This window comes from Erinaceus europaeus, chromosome 5 (genome assembly GCF_950295315.1).
Source record: "Erinaceus europaeus chromosome 5, mEriEur2.1, whole genome shotgun sequence".
NCBI classification, from domain to species: Eukaryota; Metazoa; Chordata; class Mammalia; order Eulipotyphla; family Erinaceidae; genus Erinaceus; species Erinaceus europaeus.
The window spans coordinates 125,274,402-125,296,713 of record NC_080166.1 but is presented as its reverse complement, the minus strand read 5'-3'; the positions used below and the strand labels follow the sequence as shown (position 1 = coordinate 125,296,713).

Here is a 22,312-nt window from a genome sequence, read left to right as displayed (position 1 = left end):
TTGTGAAGAGACCCCCCCCTTGCAGTTGGGAAGCAGGGGGCTCGAACTGGGATCTTTGCATGTGTCCCTGTGCTTTGCTTAACCCGGTGAGCTACTGCCTGGCCCCCTGGTTAATTTTTTTTTTTAATGATATGATGTGTATTTGTTTTAATATTTTTATTTATTTATAATTGGATAGAGAAATTGAGAGGGCAATGGGAGACAGAAAGGGAGAGAGACAGAGAGACACCTGTAGCCCTGCTTCACCACTCGTGAAGCTTTCCCCCTGCAGGTGGGGACCAGGGGCTTGAACCTGGAACCTTACGCGCTGTAATGTGAGCGCTTAACCAGGTGCGCCACCACCTGGCCCCATGTGGTTAAATTACTGTATTCCCTTTCTCACCTGGTACGTCTTCCCTTGGAAAAACCGGGGAGCATGAAGAGAAGGCGGGAGAAGCAGGTGGCAGACACCAGAGAAGCACAGCGACAGTCGGGGTCCCAGTGAGGCTGCACACCCCCCCCCCCCCATTCTCTTTCCGACTGCGTCTGTTCTTTCCCAGCAACTGTCAGAGATCCAGAAGTCCAACATGCAGATCAAGTCCAACATCGGCACACTGAGAGACGCACACGAGCTCAAAGAAGAGCGGCCACAGCAACCCCAGGATTTCCAGAATGTCATGCAGCTTCTTGACAGTCAGGTGCGTGGCAGCGAGCGAGGGAAGGGGAGGCCAGAGTGGGCCGTGGAAACCCCTCTCACTGAAACAGTTTCCAGCATGCGTCATCCACAGGAAAAGTGTTTTCTCAGTGACCCTGAAGATGACTAGTCTTCCTTCCTTTCTTCCTTCCTTCCTTCCTTCCTTCCTTCCTTCCTTCCTTCCTCCCTCCCTCCCTCCCTCCCTCCCTCCATTCCTTCCTTCTTCCCTCCCTCCCTCCCTCCCCTCCCTCCCTCCCTCCCTCCTTTCTTTCTTTCTTTCTTTCTTTCTTTCTTTCTTTCTTTCTTTCTTCCTTCCTTTCTTTCCCTCCAGGGTTATTGCTGGGGCTCGGTGACTGCACTACGAATCCAGTGCTCCTGGAGGCTATTTTATCTTTTTTGTTGTTCTTGTTTATAGTTGTTGATGTTGCTGTTACTATTATTGTTGTTGGACAGGACAGAGAGAAATGGAGAGAGGAGGGGAAGACAGAGAGGCGGAGAGAAGGATAGACACCTGCAGACCTGCTTCACAGCTTGTGAAGCAACCCCCCTGCTGGTGGGGAGCTGGGGGCTGGAACTGGGATCCTTCCTCTGGTCCTTGCGCTTTGTGCTGTGTGTGTTTAACCCGGTGCACTACTGCCCGGCCCCCTCTTTACTTTAATTTCTATGTAGTTTATTTGATAAGACAGAGAGATACCGAACTGGGAAGGGAAGTTAAGAGATGTGCAGAGAGAGACAGACACGTGTAGTTCGTTTTCACCACTCAGAAGCTTCCCCTCTGCAGGTGGGGAGTGGGAGCTTGAACCTGGATCCTTGTGCACTGTAATGTGTGTGCTCAACCACCCGACCCCATCTCCCCCACCCCCCATATTTATTTATGAGAGAGAGTACCAGAGCATCACTCTGGCACATGCCATGCTGGGGATTGAACTCAAAACTTCCTGGCTAAGAGTCCAGTGCTTTATCCACTGTACCACCTCCCAGGCTGCTAATCTTTTTTTTTTTCCCCTTCGTACACACATAAAATGCAGAACAGGTGTCCACTAGGTGCTTGTTAATTGACCCAATGTGCCTACAAGACAGTCAGCAAAATCACTTCACTGCTCCCTAAGGCAGTACTCAGATCTGCTGGCATTGCCTTGCTGTTCGCTTTCACTTTGGAAAGGCAGCAAAAGGTCTGCTGAAGCTCCGGCTTATTTTTAGAGCTAGACAGGTGGCCGCCTGGACAGGTCGTCAGTCTCCCCTGCTGGGCAGGGGCAGGTGTGGGTACAGGCACCGGGAAGTGAGCCCTCATTTAGGATTTTTTTTTTTTTTTTTTTTTGCCTCCAGGGTTATCAGTGGGGCTTGGTGCTGTTTTATTGGATAGGGCAGAGAGAAATTGAGAGAGGAGGGGGAGAAAGAGAGGGAGATGAGAGAGAGAGAGAGAGACTTGCACACTACTTCACTGCTTTAGAAGCATCCTCCTTGCAGATGGGGATCAAAGGGCTCGAACCCAGATCTTTGTGTGGGCCCTTGTGTATCACACTATGCACGCTTAACTGGGTGCACCACTGCCCGACCTCCATTCAGGAATTTTCTTAAAGCCAGAATACATCATTTACAAAGTTTTTCCTCTCTCTCTCTCTCCCTTCCTTCCTTCCTTCCTCCCTTCCTTTCTTTCTCCTTTCCTTCTTTCCTTCCTTCTTTCTTTTTTCTCCATATAGACAGACAGAGGGAGAGGAGAAATGATACAGTGTATGTGTGTGTGTGTGTGTGTGTGTGTGTGTGTGTGTGGTGGTGGGGGGACTTGAAGCTGGATTGTGGTCATGACAAAGCAGGCTCACTGTCCAGGTATCCAGGTGGGCTCTTTGGCCAGCCCAAATATGTGCTTTTGAAATACCGTCTACTGCTTCTGTTTCTTGCTTCTCTGCTTGTTCTTCCTCCCTCTGGTTTGCAGCCTTTCAAAGTCATGCTCCTTTTCACAGGCCAAAGCGTGGAACTCTTTCCCAGCTTTCAGAGTCCCGTGGGATCTTAACCCCACCGATTATTTATTAAAGGAGGAGGAAAGAGAGGGAGGAAGCATAGGACCACTCTGCTACTCGTGATACTGGGAATCAAACTTGGGACCTCACATGTGAGAGCTCAATGCTTTATCCACTTGCCACATCCTAGGCAACTATTTTATTTTATTATTTTTTAAAATTCTTTTTAATCAGGATACTGCTTAACTCTGGCTTATGGAGGTGCTGTGGGATTAAATCTGGAACCTCAAGCATGAAAGTTTTCGCATAACCATTATACAATTTTCCCCAGCCCTTGCTATTTTATTATTATTATTATTTCTTAATGAGTTTATTATTTTCTTGTTAAGATCTATTTTATTTATTAAATTGGAGATAGAGGGCAGGAGGAGATAGAATAATGGTTATACAAAGAGAGTCTTATGCCTATGGTCCGGGAGGTGGCTCAGTGGATAAAGCACTGGACTCTCAAGCATGAGGTCCTGAGTTCAATCCCCAGAAGCACATGTACCAGAGTGATGTCTGGTTCTTTCTCTCTATCCTCCTAGCTTTCTCATAAATAAATAAATAAATAAATAAAATCTGAGAGAGAGAGACACTCATGCCTGAGGCTCCAAAGTCCCAGGTTCAGTCCCCCATACTACCATAAACCAGAGCTGAGCAGTGCTCTGGTAAAAAAAAAAAAAAAAAAAGATATATAGAGAGATCGAGATCCTCAGAGAGAGAAAGAGAGAGGCAGAGGTAAGCCAGAACACCACTCTGATACACACAGTGCCAAGGATCTAACCGGGTGCCTTGGGCCTGCAAGTCCTATGCTCTACCAGCTGGGCTGTTTCACTGGCCACTGGGCCCTATTTCCTTGATACTGGCAGCAGCGGATCTCACATAGCTCATAAGTAAGATAAATCTTAAAAGAATAAATTTAGTGACAGATAGCCACACCCACTCACTTACATACTCAAGGCCAGTGTTATTGCCAGGGCTCTGTGTCGGCACTATACATCCACTGTTCTTGGTGGCTATCATCATTTCCCTCTCTCTCTCTCTCTCTCTCTCTCTCTCTCTCTCTCTCTCCTTTCTATTTTGTTTAACAGGATAAAAAGAAGTTGAGAGGGGAGGGGGAGATGGAGAGATAGATAAGGAGAAAGATAGACACCCACAGACCTCTTTCACCACACCTGAAGCTTCCCCCTATACAGGTGAGGAGCAGGAGCTTGAACTCAGGTCCAGGGAGGGAGAGGGAGAGACACTGCACACTGCTTCAGGGCTCATGAAGCACTCCCCTCCCTCTCTGCCTGCCCTCCCCACCCCCTCCTCTCTTCCCAGGCACTTCTGTGTGGTGGCCTGGGACTAGAATCCATATTCTCACATATGGTGACATGTAAGCTGTAGCGGGTGAACCGCCTGCAGAATTGCTCAGCATTTCACACATACACACACACACACACACACACACACACACACACACACGCACACACACGCACACACACACACACACTCTAAATGTGCCAGTTACAATTTGACCACATTTTCACTGAATTTTACAAGTAGTTGTACACGCACACGTACACACACACACACACACACACACACACACACACACAGCCTTCATTTGGAGTTAACTTCAGCGTTCACAGCAATATCCTGGTTTTTCTCACTTTACTGTCCCCTAGGAAAGCAAGTGGACGGCTCGTGTCCAAGCCCTGCATTCTGAACATAAGAAGGAGAAGGGCCGGGTAAGCGTTTCACACACCTATGACCTCTGTGTGGATCATTCTGGGAAGGACCATCCTTTGTGGGCCCGACTTATTCCACAGAGTCCCTTCAAACGAAGTGCCAGGCTGTTCTGGAAGGGGCAGAGCGAAAGGAGAGACGATCTCCTCCTGGCCGGGAAGAAGTCAGCTGCAGATTGGGAAGTAGAGGTGGGGCAGCTTGGCCCTGCAGTTCACAACCTGGAACAGCACAAGTCAGAACCTGCAGGTCACACTGTCCTTGTGTCTGGAAAAATCTTTACACCTTCTCTCTGCTCTGTGTTGTTAGTCTTGGATCATGGGCTCTACCCCCTCTCCCCGTGTGTTATAGGGGACAGGTTGTTCTAGCAAAATTCCACAGTCTACATGGCTTAAACCACAGACACTTGGTGTGTGTGTGTTCCTATCAGGGCTTTGAGCCCGTATGAGTCCACTGCACCGAGGGGACTGTTTTTTTCCTTTTTCAATTTCAGAGAGAGTCAGGAGAGACACCTCAGTATATTGCTTCACCATTATGTAGCTCTGGGTATCGAACCAGAACCTCAGGCATGCAAGTCTGATCGTCTGCCACTTGAGAGCTGTCTTTTTTTTTTTTTTTAATTTTTAATTTATAAAAAGGAAACATTGACAAAACCATAGGATAAGAGGGGTACAGCTTCACACAGTTCCCACCAGAACTCTGTATCCCATCCCCTCCCCTGATAGCTTTCCTATTCTTTATCCCTCTGGGAGTATGGACCCAGCGTCACTGTGGGATACAGAAGGTGGAAGGTCCGTGCGTGAGAGCTGTCTACCCAGCCATAAAATTCTGTTTCAAATCCTTATTTTGAACCAGTGTTCCTAGATAACTTGGAGCTTCTACTCTTACTATCCAAGACTTTTTTTTTTTAACAGCATGGATGACGGAACTCATCCGTCATCAATTTTCCTTATTAAATTTTCCTTATTAACAGGGCTGCCTGATTTGTTTTTTTAATAGTTCTTTCTGCTTCTCTACATCTTGCAGTCGCTCAGAATCCCAGTGGCATTTTGCTGTGTGAGTTGGCCCAGGCTGTGGTTTTATACTTGAACCCTGCAAGTGGTGACGGAGCCCTTCTCCAGCTCGCCCCAGGGCCCTGGAGGTGTGGAGTATTTGGTGCCACCACTAGGTGGCACTCTTCCCTTGCCGGCTGATCCTGCTTCTGCCTTCTCCCTCCGTTTCCCTTCCACCCTAACAGAGGTGAAATCACTCAGGCTTAGTAGCCTCTGCCGTGGACTAACTGCTAATTATTCCACATGATCGGTGCCCACTGCTGTACACTGAACACATTGTATTTCTCTGTGGAAGGGAAGTTGATGATCGTCGATTTTTTTTTTTTTTTTATTGCTTGACTCAGATCCTTGGCAGTCTCTTTCTTTCATTTTTTTAAAAATGACATTGGTAAGAGTTCAAAGACCCAGAAAAATGATGGCTTGCACTTTTGACCCAACAGAAGACTCTTTAGAGCTTGGGAGGCTGGAGAACAGCCTTGCAAGGAAAGGGGAGAAAGTCGGGGTGGATGCGGAGGCTATAGTAAATGGATTGAGGGGGTCGAGCAGTAGCGCAGTAGGTTAAGCACACATGGCACGAAGTGCAAGGACCTGGCTCATAAGGATCCTGGTTCGAGCCCTGGCTCCCCACCTGCAGGGGAGTTGCTTCACAAGCAGTGAAGCAGGTCTGCAGATGTCTGTCTTTCTCACCCCCTCTCTTGTCTTCCCTTCCCCTCTCCATTTCTCTCTGTCCTATTCAAAAACAATGACAATGATATCAACAATAATAACAATGATAAACAACAAGGGCAACAAAAGGGAAGCAATAGCCTCTAGGAGCAGTGGATTTGTAGTGCAGGCACTGAGCCCCAGCAATAACCTCGAAGCAAAAAAAGAAAAAAAGGACCGAGGGGGGGTGCTGGGAGACAGCTCACCTATATTGAGGACTCTGTTTGAGCCCCCCAGCCACCATGTGGAAGTATTACATAAAGGAGAAACTCAACAGGAGAGCAGTTCCGTGATGTCTCTCCTCTCTGTGGCTTTCTCCATCAAAACAAAAAAGAAAAGTTTGCTGGGTCACAGAAGCCAAAACTCTCACCTTTTGTACCCCAAAAAGAATTTGGTCATCACTCCTAGAGGGGTGAAGGATAGAGAGGACCAGATGACCAGAGGGCTCTGAGCCCCAATTCCATAGGGAATGGAAATGCTTGTCACTGGGGACCTTTGTTTTTATACCATCACTGAAAGGGAAATGAATTTGGAAAACAGCAGAGGAAGTCAGGCACTGTCTCCCTTATCTGAGAGAGAAGAGGAAAAAGAAAGGACACTAGGAAGTAGTAACATGCATAGGAGTGGACTTAGAAAGGAAATGAGGGCAGGATCATCGAAGTGAATAAAAATAGGCAAGACACAAAACCATGTTCACTGGAGAAGCAATTATAGAAGCCAGACCTTCCACCTGCACCTCATAAAGAATTTTGGTCTGAGTCCAGGCCAGGCGGTGGTGCACCTGGTTTAGTACACACACTACAGTGCACAATGACCCAGGTTCAAGTCCCTGGTCCCCACCTGCAGGGGGAAAGCTTCACAAGTGGTGAAGCAGGGCTGCAGGTGTCTCTCTCTTTCTCTATCTCCCCTTCCCCTCTCAATTTCTGTTTTATCCAATAATGAAAAATTTTTTTTAATTAAAATTTTGGTTCATACTCCCAGAGGGATAAAGAACAGGGAATGGGGATGTGAGGGCGATCTGGCTGTGACATCTGTCACCCCACTGATCGTCAGGGTTGATTCAGCTGATCTGGCTGGCTAGGTGGGTATCCCCTCCCTCCCTCACTGCTCCATGTGCGTCCCTCCCGAAGCTGCGCGCTCGGTCGAAGAGGACGGCCTTCCCCGAATAGAGATGGACCTGTCTTCGGTCGAGGGTATACGAGTAGCTGCGCTCCCCTGCTAGAACCTCCAAACAAGCTCTCAAGAATAGGGAATGGGACACGGAACTCTGGTGGTGGGAACGGTAGAATTGTACCCCTGTTATCTTATAACCTTGCTGATCATTATTAAATTACTAATGAAAGAGGGCAAAACAAACACAAATGTAGATACAGATATAGATAGATAGTCAGCCCATATCTGTGACCTTGGGAGCACTTCTGTAGTTTCCACTGGAGAGGGGTGGGAACACAGAGCTCTGGTGGGAGGACTGGTGTAGAATTATACCCCTATGATCTTAAAATCTTGTAACTCAATATCACAAATAAAGTTAAAGAAGAGTGCTGGGATCACAGGGATAACTTTGGTGGAGGAGGAGATAAAAAGAAAAAAAATGGGCTTCAGAGCGACAGACTTTTGGAAAACAATGTCTGACTAGCTCCTGCTAAGTTAAGCTGGACAACCACATTATAATTCTTGATACAGATTCTTTTCTGGTCCTTCTGGTCAGTTTATTTATTTATTTATTTATTTTTTACCAGAGCACTGCTTAGCTCTGGCTTATGGTGGTGTGGGGGATTGAACCTGGGACTTTGGAGCCTCAGGCATAAGAGTCTCTTTGCATAACCATTATGCTCTTTACCCCCCTCCTCTTCTGCTCAGTTCTCAAGTCTACGGTGAAGGCTGTGCCAGCCTTTGGTTTCCCCAGGTCCCATTTCTTCACAGGACCTGGACTCCCAGCTCTGTTGGTCCTCAACCCCTGCCTATTGCCATCGGCTGTCTGTCCGCCCAGCGTTCTCCCAACAGCCTCTCGGACTGGGGGGCACTCTAGCATGGCTCTGTAGATAGGTTCTCTTGAGGTATCCTCTTTGGGGGACATTGTTTACATCCTCTAGGAACCTCTAGATCTTTTCAGCCTCATTCAGGGTGGAGGACCCTTGCACCTTGTTCAGCCCGCAGACTCACACGAGCCCATGAGCCCAGAGCCCTTCAGAGCTGGGCCCTGCTAGCGTGTTTATTAAGACCATCCGTCCTTCCCTGTGAGCATTTTTCGGTTTGACTTTTTTTTTCTTGGTCATTGGGCCTTGGCTGGTCCAGCCTAACTTCAGAGGTGGTGGCGCTTATCCCCAGTGCCGTTGGGCTCTCTCCCAAGTGGTATACAGAGTGTGATTGTGGGCGGGGCGCTCGATCTTGGGCTGCATGCCTGGCAGAGCAGACACCCTGCTTGCTTGCTTTTAGCATGAAGAGATTATTTTTAGACTAGGTTTAGGTTCCCAGTTTAGGTTCGCAGTTGAGCAGAAAGTGCAGTGTTCAGCTGCCTCCTAAGCCTCCATGTGCAGAACCTCTCTGACTGTCACATCTGCAATCCGTGTGTGTGTGCGCGCGTGTTTATGAGTGGGGGGAGGAATCCCCATAACGTGGTCGCCCAGAGTCCATAATTCACATTAGCAGTTCATTCTTAGTGTTGTCCATGCTGACATTTCCTCTTCTTCTCCTCCTTGTCCTCCTCCCCCTCCTTCCTTTTCTTCCTCTTCTCCTTTCTTCTTTCTTTTGCCAGCAGGATTTTTGTTGGGGCTCACTGCCTGCATGGCGAATCTACTACTCCTGGTGGCCATTTTTTCTTATTTTCTTCCCCCCTTTTAAAGAAAAACAAACAAACAAAAAGACATGTATGTCCTGTGTTTAGTCATTTGTTTATGTTTATTGGATAGAGACAGCCAGAAATTGAAAGGGAAGGGGGTGATAGAGAGACAGAGAGACACCTATAGGTGGGGACCTGGGGCTTGAACCCGGATCCTTGCACACTGTAATGTGTGCTCAAACAGGTGTGCCACCACCCAGTCTGTTTAAAAAAATTTTTTTTTAATATTTATTTATTTCCTTTTATTGCCCTTGTTTTTTTTATTGTTGTAGTTATTATTGGTGTTGTTACTGATGTCATCATTGTTGGATAGGACAGAGAGAAATGGAAAGAGGAGGAGAAGACAGAGAGGGGGAGAGAAAGAGAGACACCTGCAGACCTGCTTCACCGCCTGTGAATTAACCCCCTTGCAGGTGGGGAGCCTGGGGCTTGAACCAGGATTCTTATGCCGGTCCTTGCGCGTTGCGTTGCACCATCTGCGCTAAACCTGCTGCGCCACTGCCCGACTCCCACCACCCAGTCTCTTCTCCCCTTTATTTGATAGGACAGAGAGAAAGTAAGAGGGGAGAGGAGAATAGAAAGGAAGAGGGACAGAGATGTCTGCAGTACTTGTTTGTTTCCGTTCTCGAGCTTCCTCCCTACAGCCGGGAGCGAGGGCTCAAAGCCAGGGGAACAGCTCTCCTGTCTCCCCAGCTCCTGTCACATATCGAGAAGCTGCGAAGCTCCATGATAGAAGATCTCAACACGAGCAACGTCTTCTACAAGAAAAGGATAGAAGAGCTAGGACAGAGGATCCAGGAACAGAACGAGCTGATTGTCACTCAGAAGCAGCAGGTGGGTCTGGCTTGAGCTCGGTGCTGGGCTTCTTTCAACAGGACCACTGATCTGAGAACACACGCTGTCAGTTGAGAGCATCTGTGAGTTAAGTAGTGCATCTCCCCAGCCCCTGCCCCCATCCCCCCAGCCCAGGATTGTTTGTAAAAATAAATCCAAGTGTTTTAGGAGGCTGGGAAATGACTCACTGGGTAGAGTGCATGAGCTACCATGTGTAAGAACCTGGGTTCGAGCCCATGGCCACCATATTGGAAGCACCTGCCTACTGAGGAGCTTCCTGAGTGGTTGAGTGGTGCTGTGGTGTCTCTCCTCCTCTCTGTATCTCTCTATTCTTGGTCTTTCACTCTCTATCTAGAGGAAAGAAAAGATTAGAATTGCTACCAGGAACAACGAAATTGCACAGACACAGCCCCAGCTGGAATCCTCGTGGCAGAGATAAATACATAAGATTTAAGTGTTTTAAAATACTGTCAAGCCAGCAGATTTGTATAGTAAGAATACTTTTTTGGGAGTCGGGAGGTAGTGCAGCGGGTTAAGCACAGGTGGCACGAAGCGCAAGGACCGGCGTAAGGATCCTGGTTCGAGCCCCCAGCTTCCCACCTGCAGAGGAATCGCTTCACAGGCGGTGAAGCAGGTCTGCAGGTGTCTAACTTTCTCTCCCCCTCTCTGTCTTCCCCTCCTCTCTCCATTTCTCTCTGTCCTATCCAACATTGACAACATCAACAACAATAACTATGGCAATAAAACAACAAGGGCAACAAAAGGGAATAAATAAATAAATACTAAAAAAAAAAGAATCCTTTTTTTGTTTGTTTGATAGAAAAAAGAGAAGTTTGGTGGGGGGGGCGGGGAGATCTCGAGAGATAAAGAGAGACACCTGCAGCACTGCTTTACCGCCTGTGAAGCTTCTCCCCTGCAGGTAGCAGCTTAGGGGACTTTAGTAGGAATTCTGAGTCACAGTAATTGCATGTACTGTAAACCGTTCATCTCCCCAACAAACAAAAAGAATTCTGACTCAACTGCAAGCTTGATAAATTCTCTGGGTCATCACTTTGAGACGCAGCCCAAATCCTAATGCCAGTTGACTAGTACATTAGCTGAATCTCTGTATCTTTGAAGGCTGTGCGTTCTCGAGACTTCAGCAGGAATGTCAAAACCTTGTAAAACTAGGGATCTGTCTGTGAACCAGGTATGACCCTCTCTACTTCCAAACAGAAGACTGTTTTTTTCTTTGCAGATTAAAGAGTTTACCAGCAAACCGTCGCACACTGCCATCGAACCCAGAGGTAAGTGGACCAGGGTCCCCGAGCTGGCCCCCCCATAACCACACGCCAGGTGTTAGACGAATATGGGGTCCTCATGGCTTAGGGTAGACTTGTGAGTCCCAAGGTGGAGATGGGGGAAGAATTGCTACCACCAGTCTAGGAACTTGAAGAAACACAGATAGCAAGACTGTCGTTGAGTGGTGTGTGTGTATGTGTGTGTGTGTGTGTGTGTGTAGCTGGGGCCTCTCGTGCATGTGACATTTAACAACTCCTGAGTCACTCTTTCATTCAGATATTAGTCACTTATTTTCTTTTTTAATTTACTTTTATTATCTGTATTGGATAGAGACAGCCAGAAATCAAGAAGGAAGGGGGAGATAGAGAGGGAGAGAGACAGAGAGACACCTGCAGCCCTGCTTCATCACTCGTGAAGCTTTCCCCCTGCAGGTGGAGACTGGAGGTTCTAACCTGGGTCCTTGCACATTGTAACATGTGTGCTCAACCAGGTGTGACACCACCCGGCCCTTGATATTAGTCACTCCCCCACACACACACACATTAGCACTCCCCTGGTGTTGTTACACTCAAGTGCTTGGGCAGCTAGGCCTGTCCCCTAGCATTTCTCTGACCTGCAGTCTCCTTCTCCTTCCTCTTCTCCTTCTCCTCCTCCTCCTTTTAAAAAAAATATTTATTTATTTATTTTCCCTTTTGTTGCCCTTGTTTTATTGTTGTAGTTATTATTGCTGTTGTTGTTAGATAGGACAGAGAGAAATGGAGAGAGGAGGGGAAGACAAAGAGGGAGAGAGAAAGATAGACACCTGCAGCCCTGCTTCACCACTTGTGAAGCCACTTTCCTGCAGGTGGGGAGCCAGGGGCTTGAACCGGTATTCTTATGCCGGTCCTTGAGCTTCGTGCCATGTGCGCTAACCCACTGCGTTATTGTCCGACTCCCCCTTCTTCTTTTATCAGAAAGCTTGTATTCATTGTGCTCAGCAACCTGAACAACTGTATGGTCAGATGGAGCTTTAATTAAAAGCACACTGACAGGGTATGGGTCGACCTGTCAACGCCCATGTTCAGTGGGGAAGCAATTACAGAAGCCAGACCTCCCACCTTCTGCACCCCACAGTGACTCTGTGTCCATACTCCCAGAGGGTTAAAGAATAGGAACGCTTTGCATAAGGATCCCGGTTCTAGCCCCTGGCTCCCCAACTGCAGGGGAGTCATTTCACAGTTGGTGAAGCAGGTCTGCAGGTGTCTGTCTCTCCCCGCACCCTGTCTTCCCCACCTCTCTCCATTTCTCTCTGTTCTATCCAACAACAATAATAACTACTACTAATAATAACTACCACTGTCAATAACAATAATAACTACTACAACAGTAAAAAGACAACAAGGGCAACAAAAGGGAAAATAAATAAATAAAATTTTTTAAAAAAAGAATAGGAAAGCTATCGGGGAGGGGATGGGATACAGAGTTCTGGTGGTGGGAAATGTGTGGAATTGTACCCCTCTTATCCTATGGTCTTGTCAATGTTTCTATTTTATTAGTAAATTTTAAAAAAAAGGTACACTGGATACTGACAGGACTCAACTCCCACCTCCAAGTAAGGCCTTTTCTAGCTTTGAGTCTCTGGAGTGAGTCTTCCCAGCTCCAACTAGCCTTCTCAGGAGGATTCAGTGGGAGAATACGCATAGTGCACCTGCTAAGCTTCTGTCGCTGTTGGCTGTTATGCTGGGAAGTCCACCCATTATTCAGAAGGCCCATAAGGACTTGCTGCTCTATTCTCAGTTGTGATTTGGGGCTAGAGGTTGATTCTGCACATAGAGAAGAAGTGCTTGGGCAGCTGACCACAGCAGTGGTGGCCACTTGTCTCTGGGTCATTCCAGGGCCTCACCAAAAGGGAGACAGAAATACGGGCTCTTAGTAGAGCCAGTCTGAGATCCTGCTGAGAGATCCCACTCTTAGTCTCTGCTTGCCTGAGAATGTTAAGTCACTCTCAGGCAGAAGTTGAGAAACAAGATCAGAAGAGAAAACTCAAGGAGAACCTGAACTGGAGTTGGTGTATTGCACCAAAGTAAAAGTCTCTGGGGTGGGGGTGGGGGGGAAGTACAGGTCCAAAAGGGATGACAGAGGACCTAGTGGGGTTGTATTGTTATATGGAAAACTGGGAAATGTGATGCATGTGCAAACTATTGTATTTACTGTTGACTGTAAAACATTAATTCCTGGGGGTCGGGCGGTGGCGCAGTGGGTTAAGCGCATGTGGTGCAAAGCGCAGGGACCGGCGTAAGGATCCCGGTTCGAGCCCCTGGCTCCCCACCTGCAGGGGAGTCGCTTCACAGGTGGTGAAGCAGGTCTGCAGGTGTCTATCTTTCTCTCCCCTTCTCTGTCTTCCCCTCCTCTCTCCATTTCTCTCTATCCTATCCAACAACGAATTGCGTCAACAAGGGCAATAATAATAACCACAACGAAGCTACAACAAGGGCAACAAAAGGGGGGAAAAAAGGCCTCCAGGAGCGGTGGATTCATGGTGCAGGCACCGAGCCCAGCAATAACCCTGGAGGAGAAAAAAAACAAAACAAAACATTAATTCCCCAATAAAGACATTTTAAAAAAGAGAAATATTTTTTTAAATAAAGATTTGTTTATTGACCTGAGAGAAAGAGAGAAAGCAAGGGACAGAGGGAGAGAGAGAACCAGAGCACCAACTCTGGCTCATTCAGTGTTGGGTATTGAACTCTGGACCTCCTGCTTGCCAATCCACATGTTTTATGCACTGCACCACCTCCCAGGCTGCAGTTATTAGGAAATCCTTGTCTACTTAATGGTTACTAGCCAGTAATGGTCTCTCTCTCTTTTCTTTTTAATAATTTATTTTTTTACTGGATAGAAACAGAGAAATTGAGATGGGAAGGAGAGGTAGAGAAAGAGACAGAGAGACACCTGCAGACTACCACTCGTGAAGCTTGTCTCCTGCAGGTGGGGACCAAGGGTTTTACATACTGTAATGTGTGTGCTTAACCTGGTGTTCCACCATCTGGAACTCCCCCCCCCCTTTTTTTAATTGCCACCAGTGTTACCACTGGAGTTCAGTGTTGACACTATGAATCCACTGCTCCTCTATTTTATTGGATAGGACAGAGAAAATCTGAGAGGGGAGGGGGATGTAGAGAGGGAGAGGGAAATAGAGACCTGCAGACCTGCTTCACCACTTGTGAAGCTTCTCCCTTTGTGAAAGGTCCCCTTTGCAGGTGGGGAATGGGGTCTGGAACCCGGTCCTTGTGGGTGGTGTTGTGTGAACTCAACCAGGTGTGCCACCACTCGGCCCCTACCAGTTAAGAACCTCACAGTCTGCATTCCTGTCTCGTTTCTGGAGGTCACCAGGGCGATACACTGGCCAACACACATGTTCCCTTGTACCTTAGGAAACAAACCCTGATTCCTTGCACAATGAGAGTTCATTGAGTGAGGGACAATGACTTAGTCACTTAGCACAAATATTTGAATGAAAAGCAGCATAAGGAAAAAGCTCTAGGGGCCGGATGGATGGTGGCACACTTGGTTGAGCACAGATGTCAGAATGTGCAAGGACCCAGGTTCGAGGCCCTGGTCCTCACCTGCAGAAGGAAGCTTCACAAGCGGCGAAGCAGTGCTGCAGGTGTCATTCATTCTCTCTCCCTGTCTATCTCCTCTTTCTATCTCAGTTTCTCTCTGCCTCCATCCAATCAATGAATAGATGTTAAAGTATTAAAGAAGAAGGGAAAAAACTGTTAGCAAAGCTTACAGTACATAGCTTTATTGGGTGAGCCGCTCCCTAGATGTTGGTGGATTTTTGTCTATTTTCTGGGGAGGAAAAAATGAAAATAAATGTTGCAGGGATAGAAGCCACAGTTTGTGGTTGTTCTTACTCATCATTTTTTTTTTTTTTTTACTTCAGGGAATCATTTGGCCTGGCAGACCTTTGACTCCAAGCCAGCCGCCCCAGCTGTACCAAGTAAGTCGCAAGGACGGGCTCAGGGGTCTAATGCTGTTTTGTAAATTGCTAATTTGTAAAGCCAATGTGTAACTTCTACCCCCTAGTTTGTGGGGCTTCTTGCTGAAAGGCAATGTGTTTGGAGCTTGTGCAATGACCTGTTTTGATGCCTGCTTTTGACCTTAGTGCTCAAACCTAAGATCATGTCCCTCTAGGTGATTTTGTGGTGAGTCGTGGTAACTACTAAAGGAACGACTAAGCATTCTTTGGCATGGCCTGAGCTGGTATTTTAGCGTGTGTGTGTGTGTGTGTGTGATCTCACAGCTCAGAGTCACATTTTTATTCAGAGAAAGGGATGGTGCAGGCAGTGGCATATCCTGACACTAAGTTCAAGGACCTGCACAAGGATCTAGGTTCAAGCACCTGGTTCCCCACTTGCAGGGGGAACACTTTCCAAGCTGCTGAGCAGGCCTGAAGATGTCTCTCTTTCTCTCTCCCTCTCTATCTCCCCCTCCTCTCTCAGTTTCTCTCTCTTATTCAGTAAAAAAAAGGGGGGATTGCCCCCAGGAGCAGTGAATTCATAATGCCAGAGCTGATCCCCAGCAATAACCTTGGAGAGAGAGAGAGAGAGAGAGAGAGAGAGAGAATGAAGGATGGACCTTAGCACAAGAGCTTCCTCTATCACCATCACCATAGCACCTCCCATGTGATGCTGGGGCTTCAGTCTTGGTTGCACCCATGAGAATGTAGGCACCTGCCCAGTGAACTCTCTCTGGCTCCTTCAGTGGGTGCTTTTGGACTTCCCCAGGGACACATAGAGGGTGAGGATGTGGCTAAGTGTGGGGTGGCCTCCACAACTTCACACCACTGAGACCCTCTACTATCTTTCAGAGCTGTCAGGACTCAGCTGGATACAAAGCACAGAACCTCTGCAGTGTAGAAGTGAATAGGCTTTTTAATTTAATTTAATTTATTATTAGATAGAGATAGAGAGAAATTGAAAGGGAAGGGGGAAATAGAGAGGGAAAGAGACAGAGACACCTGCAGGCCTGCTTCACCACCCGTGAAGCTTTTCCCGCTGCAGGTGGGGACCAGGGTCTTGAACCTTGTGCACGATAATGTGTGCGCTCAACCAGGCACCACTGCCTGGCTCCGAATAGGCTGTTTTCTTTCTCCTGTTCCTCCTCTCCTTCTCCTTTCTTTGTCTTCTCCCTCCTTCCTTCATCCTTTCTTCTTCTCCTTCTTTTAAAATTTTTTAAAATATTTATTTTCCCTTTTGTTGCCCTTGTTGTAGTTATTATTGTTGTTGTTACTGATGTCGTCGTTGTTGGATAGGACAGAGAGAAATGGAGAGAGGAGGGGAAGACAGAGAGGGGGAGAGAAAGACAGTGAAGCTTGTGAAGCGAGTCCCCTGTAGGTGGGGAGCCCGGGACTCCAACTGGGATCCTTCCGCCGTCCTTGAGGTCCTTGTACTTTGTGCCACGTGCGCTTAATCCGCTGCATTTCTGCCCCATTCCCTTCCTTCTCCTTCTTTACCTTTAAAAGATGAAGCAAGGGCCTCATGCATGTGTGACACTGCTGAATGGTTTCCCCAACCCATTTTTTCTTATTTTTTATATATTTATATATTTATTTATTTTCCCTTTTGTTTTTAAATTGTTGTTGTAGTTATTATTGTTGTTATTATTATTGATGTCATCATTGTTGGACAGGACAGAGAGAAATGGAGAAAGGAGGGGAAGACAGAGAGGGGGAGAGAAAGACAGACACCGGCAGACCTGCTTCACCGCCTGTGAAGCGATCCCCTTGCAGGTGGGGAGCCGAGGGCTCCAACCGGGATCCTCACGCTGGTCCTTGGCTGCCATGTGCGCTTAACCTGCTGTGCTACCGCTCAACTCCCCCCAACCCATCCCCCCCCCCCCCCCCCGGAAGTGTTAGGGCCTGGGTTTCACCTGTGCGCACTGCGGGCGGGTGGTGAGCTGAGGCCCCGCCGCCTTTAGGTGCTGGATCTCACCCGCGGCCACGGTAGAGGCCGAAGGTGATTTTCTTTTTTTTTTTTTCTTTTTTTTTAAATTTATTTATTCCCTTTTGTTGCCCTTGTTGTTTTATTGTTGTAGTTATTATTGTTGTTGTCATTGTTGGATAGGACAGAGAGAAATGGAGAGAGGAGGGGAAGACAGAGGGGGAGAGAAAGACACCTGCAGACCTGCTTCACCGCCTGTGAAGCGACTCCCCTGCAGGTGGGGAGCTGAGGTTCGAACCGGGATCCTTATGCCGGTCCTTGTGCTTTGCGCCACCTGTGCTTAGCCCGCTGCACTACAGCCCGACTCCCCGAAGGTGATTTTCTAAAGACGCCGACCCAACCCATTTTTTAAAGTCTGTATACTTAGAGAAACGTAAGGAAGGAGAGGAAAGACACCAAAACTCCAGTCTACCATCCATGGAGCGCTCCTGTTGTTGTCCATGCGGTTTCCATATGGTGCTGGCAGAGGAAGCCAGGGCCTTATGTATGTGAGGGGTGCGCTCTGCCCTCTGAGCTGTGTCTCAGCCCATACAGATTACTAAATCCAAGTCTCCTCCTCCTCTTTCCTGTCTCTCCCTCCTCCTCCTCCTCCTCCTCCTTATTACTTACCAGAACACTGTTCAGCTCTAGCTGATGGTGGCACTGGAGATGGCACCTCAGGCATGAAAGTCCTTAGTAGTCCTACTAGTGCTATTCCTCTGACGGTTTTTTAAAAAAAAAAACAATAAATAATAAATAACCAATAAAGAGATGGGTGGCGATGCACTCGTTTAAGTGTATATAGCACTAAGCACAAGGATCCCTGAAAGGATCTGGGTCTGAGCCGATGGCTCCCCACCTGCAGGAGAAAAGCTTCACAGGTAATGAAACAGGTCCGTAGGTGTTTCGCTGTCTCTCTCCCTCTCTATCTCCCCCTCCTCTCAATTTCCCTCTGCCCTAGCCAATAAAACGGAAAAAGATGACCTCCAGGAGTAGTGGATTCATAGTGCTGCCACCGAGCCCCGGTGTTAAACCTGGTGGCAATAAAAAAAAAAAAAGAGAGAGAGGAGGAGAGATTTATGGGGCTGGGAGATGCTCATGTTTGAATCTTGAGACCCTGTAAGCATTTTTTGTCTCTGCCGTTTCAGTGAGCAGCGCCCCGGCCCCGCCAGCGGCAGATACTAAACCCAGTCTGGCAGCAGTGCACGGTAAGCTTCAGCAGAGTCTCGGCTGTTTTCTGTGCAGTTTGCGCCTGGGGTCAGATCACTTATTAACTGAAAGTGCTTCTGTGGGGGCTCATTATGGAAAGCAGAGAGCAATGGGGTGAATGCAGAAAAAGAAAAAAAAAAGAGTTCCCCAAATAGCACCCTCATTTCACACCATTGTGAACTGAACTGAACTGCACTGAATCAAATGTCAGGACGTAGAAATAATGGTCAGGCTGCCAGACTCGCACATAGAGATTGTAACTTGGGGAGGCACTTGGATGAAAGGCATGGCTTGCGGTGGGAGGTAGTCAGTACTGGGGTCAGAAAGAGGGTGACTTTTGACCAGATCAGCCAACCAGCACATGCCACAGGGCTTGTGGGATTGTTTTTGTAACTTTCAATGTGGTAGCAGGTCACCCTTTTCAAACAAACAGGTGGAGCAGTGGGTCGGGGAAAAAAAATCTAGAAAAGATGTGGTAGGAACCGAAAGGAGAAAAAAATAAAAAAGGTAGGCACTCACCACTGAATGGAAGCGCGGCCAGGACCTTCTCTTTGAATGGCACTCCTCAGGTGATCATTTTTATCACGATCCCTTCCACAGGGTGAATGTATGAGCATATTTAACTTCTTACATCTGGAACTTACAGTTTTGTCAGTATGTGTTACAATGTGTGGCTTCTGTATAGTAAATGAATTAAGATGGGGGGGTTGCTTTTTCTTCTCTTTCTTTTTCTTCTTTCCTTTTCTATTTTTCAAATATATATTGGATAGAGACAGAAATTAAGAGGGGAGAGGGAGATAGCGGGAAAGAGATAGTGAGACACCTGCAGCCCTGCTTCACCACAGGTGGAGCTTTCCCTCTGCTGGTGGGGACCAGTCCGTGTGCACTGAAATGTGTGTACTTAATCAGGTCACCACAGGTGAAGCTTTCCCTCTGCTGGTGGGGACCAGTCCGTGTGCACTGAAATGTGTGTGCTTAATCAGGTCACCACAGGTGGAGCTTTCCCTCTGCTGGTGGGGACCAGTCCGTGTGCACTGAAATGTGTGTGCTTAATCAGGTCACCACAGGTGGAGCTTTCCCTCTGCTGGTGGGGACCAGTCCGTGTGCACTGAAATGTGTGTGCTTAATCAGGTCACCACAGGTGGAGCTTTCCCTCTGCTGGTGGGGACCAGTCCGTGTGCACTGAAATGTGTGTGCTTACTCAGGTGAGCCACTGCCTGGCTCGTTCTTCCTTTCTCTCTGCCATCCTCCCTCCTTTTTTTTTTTTTTTTCCCCCTCCAGGGTTATTGCTGGATAACAATCTTCCGCTCCTGGTGGCCATTTCTCCTCCATTTTATTAGATAGGACAGAGAGAAGTTGAGAGGGGAAGAGGAGATGGAGAGGGAGAGAGAAAGACATCTGCAGCGTGAAGTGTCCCCCTACAGTTGCAGAGCCAGGGACTCAAACTTAGATCCTTGCGTGGTCCTTGCACTTAGTACTGTGTGCACTTAACTGGGTGTGCTACTGCCAGGCCCCCTCTTTTTAGTGTTTCTTTGCCACGAGGATTATCTCTGGGGTTTGGTGCCTGCACATGAATACACTGCTCCTGGCGGCCATTTTTTCCCCCTTATTGAATAGAACAGAGAGATTGAGAGGGGAGGGGGACATAGAGAGGGAAAGAGACAGAGAGGAGACACTTAGAATACATCTCATGAGCCTTCCCACCCTGCAGTTGGAGACCAGGGGATCTGAACCCATGTCCTTGCACAGCTAAGGTCCTTGCACACTGTAATGTGTATACTCAACAGGGTGCACCACCGCTTGACCCCAAGGTGTTATCTTGTCCCTGTCTTAGCTATAAAATCTGTAGTCTAATGATTGCTTTGTTCCTTCCCCCGCCCCCTTTCTTTCAGCTTTGGAATGAGACTTAAATCAGCATGTCTGGCCTGGCACTTTGTCACATCTCTCTATTGGCCCATGTCTGTGGCCTTCTAGAATGATCCTTTCTGTTCACTAACTGATTCACCAAGTGCTGATTGTCCACCTTCTGCTCCCCAGCCTTTTTCTTTTTCTTTCTTGCCAGAACATTGCTAAGATCTGGCTTCTGGTGTTGCTCAGTCTGGGGACTGAAGCTTTCTATATTTAACCACTATGCCCTTTCCCAAGTCTGGTTGCCCCATTTCCTCTCCCATCAAACCATTTCAGATTTACCAGCCTCCCTGAGCTCGTGCTAACCAAATGCACAAAAGCCACCTGCATGAGGGCTGCCATTATTCCCAGATTCTGAGAGGATGCACTTGTTCCCCTGTGGGCCAGTGATAGGTGTCCAGTCCACGTGGGCTTCATACCAATTTGCTGGAACGTTACCTACACCAGAAGTCGGTCACTGAGAATCACCTTTTGCAGTATTTAAGTCAGGCGGAAGTCTCCCTTGCTTCCTTTCTCAGGATGAATTCTTTTTTTTTTTCATTATCTTTACTTATTGGATAGAGACAGCCGGAAATTGAGAGGGTAGGGGAGATAGAGAGGGAGAGAGAAAGAGATACCTGTAGCCCTGCTTCACCACTTGCAAAGCTTTCCCTCTGCAGGTGGTGACCGGGGGCTGAAACCTGGGTTTTTGAGCACTGTAACATGTGCACTCAACCAGGTGCGCCACCACCCGATCCCTCTCAGGGTGAATTAAAAAAAAAATTATTAGTGATTTAATAATGACTAACAAGATTGTAACATAACAGGTACAATTCCACACAGTTCCCTCCACTGGAGTCCCACATCCCATCCCCTCCATTGGAAGCTCCCCTATTTTTTATCCTTCTGGGAGTATGGATCAAAATTCTTTATGGGGTGCAGAAGGTGGAAGGTCTAGCTTCTGTAATAGCTTCTCTGCTGGACATCGGCCTTGACAGGTTGATCTATACCCCTAGCCTGTTTCTATCTTTCCTATGGGGCAGGGCTCTGGAGAGGTGAGGTTCCAGGACACATAGGTGAGGTTGTCTGCCCAGGGAAGTCAGGATGGCATCATGGTAGCGTCTGCAATTTGGTGGCTGAAAATCGTTAAGTTGTAAAGAAGGGCAAACTGATTAATGAACAGGAACTGAAATGGAGGAGTAGAGCAGATAAGAATAGGGATCTTAGGGTGGAAAGAGGTGAAGAAATCTATTTTAGGTATGTTCCTTGGGGCTTAGGATTACTGTAATTTTTGCTTGAGTTTGATAGCTAACATAGAGTTGGACAAAACTATTGTCTGAGAAGATGGTATCAGAGTTGAGCATAAGGCTAGAAAATTTGATTAGGGTAGAGAATAGCTCCCAGTCTTGAAGAAAATCTTGGAATAAAATTAACCATTTACTCCATCCACCTGATTCAGGGCCCATATATATTCCTATTTAGAACAGAAACCTGTGTTGCCTCTGAGTTCCTGTTGATTTGAGCTTGCAGCCCATGTCACAGCTGGGAACATTCTAGGCTGCCCTCATTTCAGGACCAGTTTTCCTCAAGTGGCAGAGTAGGCTGACCCAGCCTCCCTTCAGATAGTGGGGTGTTTCTACCATTGCTACTTTGCAGTGAGGGCTAGGTCCTGGAGAGGGCTTATGTTGATGCTTCTGATGGAAGTGACCAGTGATGGTGGAGTGAGGGATCTGTTAGACTTCTAGGCTGAGGGTGATTTTGTAGAAGGCATTGCTGACCCTTCTCGTGCTTCATTTATTTATTTGTTTATATGTTGATGGTCTTATTCTGTTGGCCATCTGCCTGACATCATAGGGGAGCCTCCCTCCCCTTCATCTTTGGGGTGCTTGACTCAGCACACGAAGGTGTGTCCCCGCTGTCTGGGCTAACTCAGGGGTCCTAATCAGTCTATGAGCTCCAGGGATCTAGGATCTAGCAACTCTACCAAGGTCCCTTGCTGGCATCAGCTAGGACTGAAATACCTGTTTGAAAGGCCAACTAGGCCTGGCACAGCCCCCGGCTCAGGATCCAAGCTGGTTTGAGAGCTTCTCAATGGGCAGGGCCAAGGGGCAAGCAGAGCAGGCCCATTGACCACTGCATTC

The 22,312-nt window shown here is 47.6% G+C and overlaps 1 protein-coding gene and 1 non-coding gene across 9 annotated transcripts in view; one reads left to right on the top strand and one right to left on the bottom strand.

Moving 5' to 3' along the window:
* DZIP1 (DAZ interacting zinc finger protein 1) overlaps window positions 1-22,312 on the top strand; it is a 68,665-nt gene that overhangs the window by 20,933 nt on the left and 25,420 nt on the right. For 7 of the 8 annotated variants that reach the window (XM_060191770.1, XM_060191768.1, XM_060191763.1 and 4 more), the window contains 6 exons: window positions 540-677; window positions 4,344-4,406; window positions 9,691-9,831; window positions 11,069-11,117; window positions 15,038-15,094; window positions 18,224-18,283. In XM_060191770.1, coding sequence (XP_060047753.1) covers window positions 540-677; window positions 4,344-4,406; window positions 9,691-9,831; window positions 11,069-11,117; window positions 15,038-15,094; window positions 18,224-18,283 — 508 coding nt within the window. The remainder of the gene's footprint in view (window positions 1-539; window positions 678-4,343; window positions 4,407-9,690; window positions 9,832-11,068; window positions 11,118-15,037; window positions 15,095-18,223; window positions 18,284-22,312) is intronic. The other variant, XM_060191769.1, reaches the window with a different exon arrangement.
* On the bottom strand, window positions 17,003-17,127 carry LOC132538890 (small nucleolar RNA ACA64). The gene has a single exon (XR_009550195.1). It is a non-coding gene; the product is annotated as a small nucleolar RNA ACA64 (small nucleolar RNA).